Source organism: Ictidomys tridecemlineatus, chromosome 4, assembly GCF_052094955.1.
Source record: "Ictidomys tridecemlineatus isolate mIctTri1 chromosome 4, mIctTri1.hap1, whole genome shotgun sequence".
NCBI classification, from domain to species: Eukaryota; Metazoa; Chordata; class Mammalia; order Rodentia; family Sciuridae; genus Ictidomys; species Ictidomys tridecemlineatus.
In genome coordinates this window covers 177,432,567-177,434,610 of record NC_135480.1, presented here as the reverse complement: position 1 = coordinate 177,434,610, position 2,044 = coordinate 177,432,567, and the positions used below count along the sequence as shown (strand labels likewise).

The 2,044-nt window shown below is 61.4% G+C and overlaps 1 protein-coding gene across 1 annotated transcript; it reads right to left on the bottom strand.

Moving 5' to 3' along the window:
- Positions 1-587: 587 nt before the first annotated feature.
- Positions 588-1,715, bottom strand: Foxe1 (forkhead box E1). The gene has a single exon (XM_078045163.1). The coding sequence runs from the start codon at positions 1,713-1,715 to the stop codon at positions 588-590; it is 1,128 nt and encodes a 375-aa protein (XP_077901289.1).
- Between the last annotated feature and the right edge of the window lie 329 nt (positions 1,716-2,044).

Here is a 2,044-nt window from a genome sequence, read left to right as displayed (position 1 = left end):
GTGTGGTCTGAAGTTCTCAGAGGCAGGGAAAACCAGCTGGATCAACCAGAGCAGACTTCTTCTATTTAAAAACAAATCTAAAAACACCCACTTTTTTTTTTTCAAACTTGTCCTTACTTTCAGAAGAAAAGCACTGTCCTGGCCTGTTATTGCAGTAATGTAGTCAAAGGTACAAAAGGCCGAACCATGTGAAAAAGCCTGTTTTGTGCAGCACAGGAAAGGGTGAAGCTATATGACTCCCCACGATTCTGATTCTGGTGTAGACACTGCGCTGTCTCCAACTCCATCCTATATTGCCATGGACCCTCCCTGATAGAATGCCAGAAAGGCCTGTTCTTTGGGGCTTCACCCTCTTGAAGATCCCTTGTGCTAATCCAAAAGCTGCGGGCAGCCTCTCCTCAACTCCCATTTACAAAACAAATCAGTGTTTACACGGTGTGCTAGGAGATTGAGCCTCTCCAGCACTCTTGGTACCTTCCTCGTGGGTCCCAATTCGGTCTTCTTTTTAGTCCTGTCCTCATGTCACGGGGATATTTATTTTGTGTAGACAGCCAAAGTATCTATTCATTTTCGTCCCTATTTTCGGCTCACATGGCGGACACGAACCGATCTACCCCTCCAGGATAGGCGGTGGCATGGCGGGCATGGTAGGCCCCTCCACTGCTCCCTCCCAGTTGCCCGCCAGGATTGTAGCAAGGCCCTAGCGCTCCGAACTGGCCTGGCGACGTGCGCCCGTAGAAGTCCACAGTGGTCTCGACTCCGCCACTGCTGCCACCAGCCGGGGACGAAGCGGGTCCTGCCAGGCGTCCAGCTGCAGCGAAGAGCGCACTGCTGGCGGCTTGAGGGTATGCGCCGTCGGGACCCGTGTAGGCAGCAGCGTAGGTGGAGGGGTTGGCTGGCCGCGCCCCTGCGCAGCCGGTGGTCTGGTAGCCGGTGGTAGTGGCGGGAGCGCCTGCAGAGGCAAAAGCGCAGGAACCGCCAGGCCCAGACGGCGCGGGACCCAAATCTGGGCTGAGCGGTCGCTCAGGAACCAGGCCGAAGACACGGCAAGGGCTCGGAGATGCGGAGGGGTAGTAGACTGGAGGCGGCGCGGCGAGCGATGGCGGTGCATAGCTCGCATAGACCGCACCCGGGTAGGGCGTGCGTGCGGCGGGCACCGCTCCCGGGAAGATGGCTGCAGCGGCGGCAGCGGCGGCTGCGGCTGCCGCTGCCGCCGCGTCGTGCATGTAGGCCGGGTAAGTGGAGAGGTCCGAGCGCTTGAAGCGCTTTCGGCGGCGCAGGAAGCTCCCGCTCTCAAACATGTCCTCGGCGTTGGGGTCCAGCGCCCAGTAATTGCCCTTTCCCGGGCGGCCGGCCTCACGCGGGATCTTGAGGAAGCAGTCGTTGAGCGTGAGGTTGTGACGGATGCTGTTTTGCCACTTTTTGGGATTGTCACGGTAGAAAGGGAAGCGTTCGGTGATGAATTTATAGATGCCACCCAGAGTGAGACGGCGCTCGGGCGCGTGCGCTATGGCCATGGCAATGAGCGCGATGTAGCTGTAGGGCGGCTTCCCGCGTTGCAGGGGGCGTTTACGCCGCCGCCCACCCGCGCCGCGACCCACGGCCTCCGCGGGGACTCCCGGCCCAGCCGTGGCGGCCTCGCCGCGCTCCTCTTTCACCGCAGCCAGTGCCTCCGACTGCGAGGGTGGCGGCGGCGGCCCACTCTCGGCGGTCATGGCTCAGCCGTCCCGCACGTCTCCAGGCGATTGCGCCGCGGGTCGCTGTCGAGGGTCCAAGTGGGGACCGGTCCGAGGTGGGAACTCCGGACGTGGGGTCCCTGAAACTGAAGCTACGGCCCGCGGTGGGGAGCTCTGGAAGACCTCTCAGGCTGGCACCGAGAGCACAACTGCCGGGGCTGGGGCGCGCTGGAGGCTGAATGCCTTGGCTCACAAGGATAGCACAGTACCGACAGAGGCTCGCGAATGCCTTGACCACTTACGACTCAGCTCGTGTTCTGGGGTTCAAGGCCAGGAGGCGGCGCGGGGACCGGAACTGAGCTCAGGTC

Coding starts and splice junctions, on each gene's coding strand:
- Foxe1 (XM_078045163.1), bottom strand. CDS start 1,715: ATGACCGCCGAGAGTGGGCCGCCGCCGCCACCCTCGCAGTCGGAGGCA.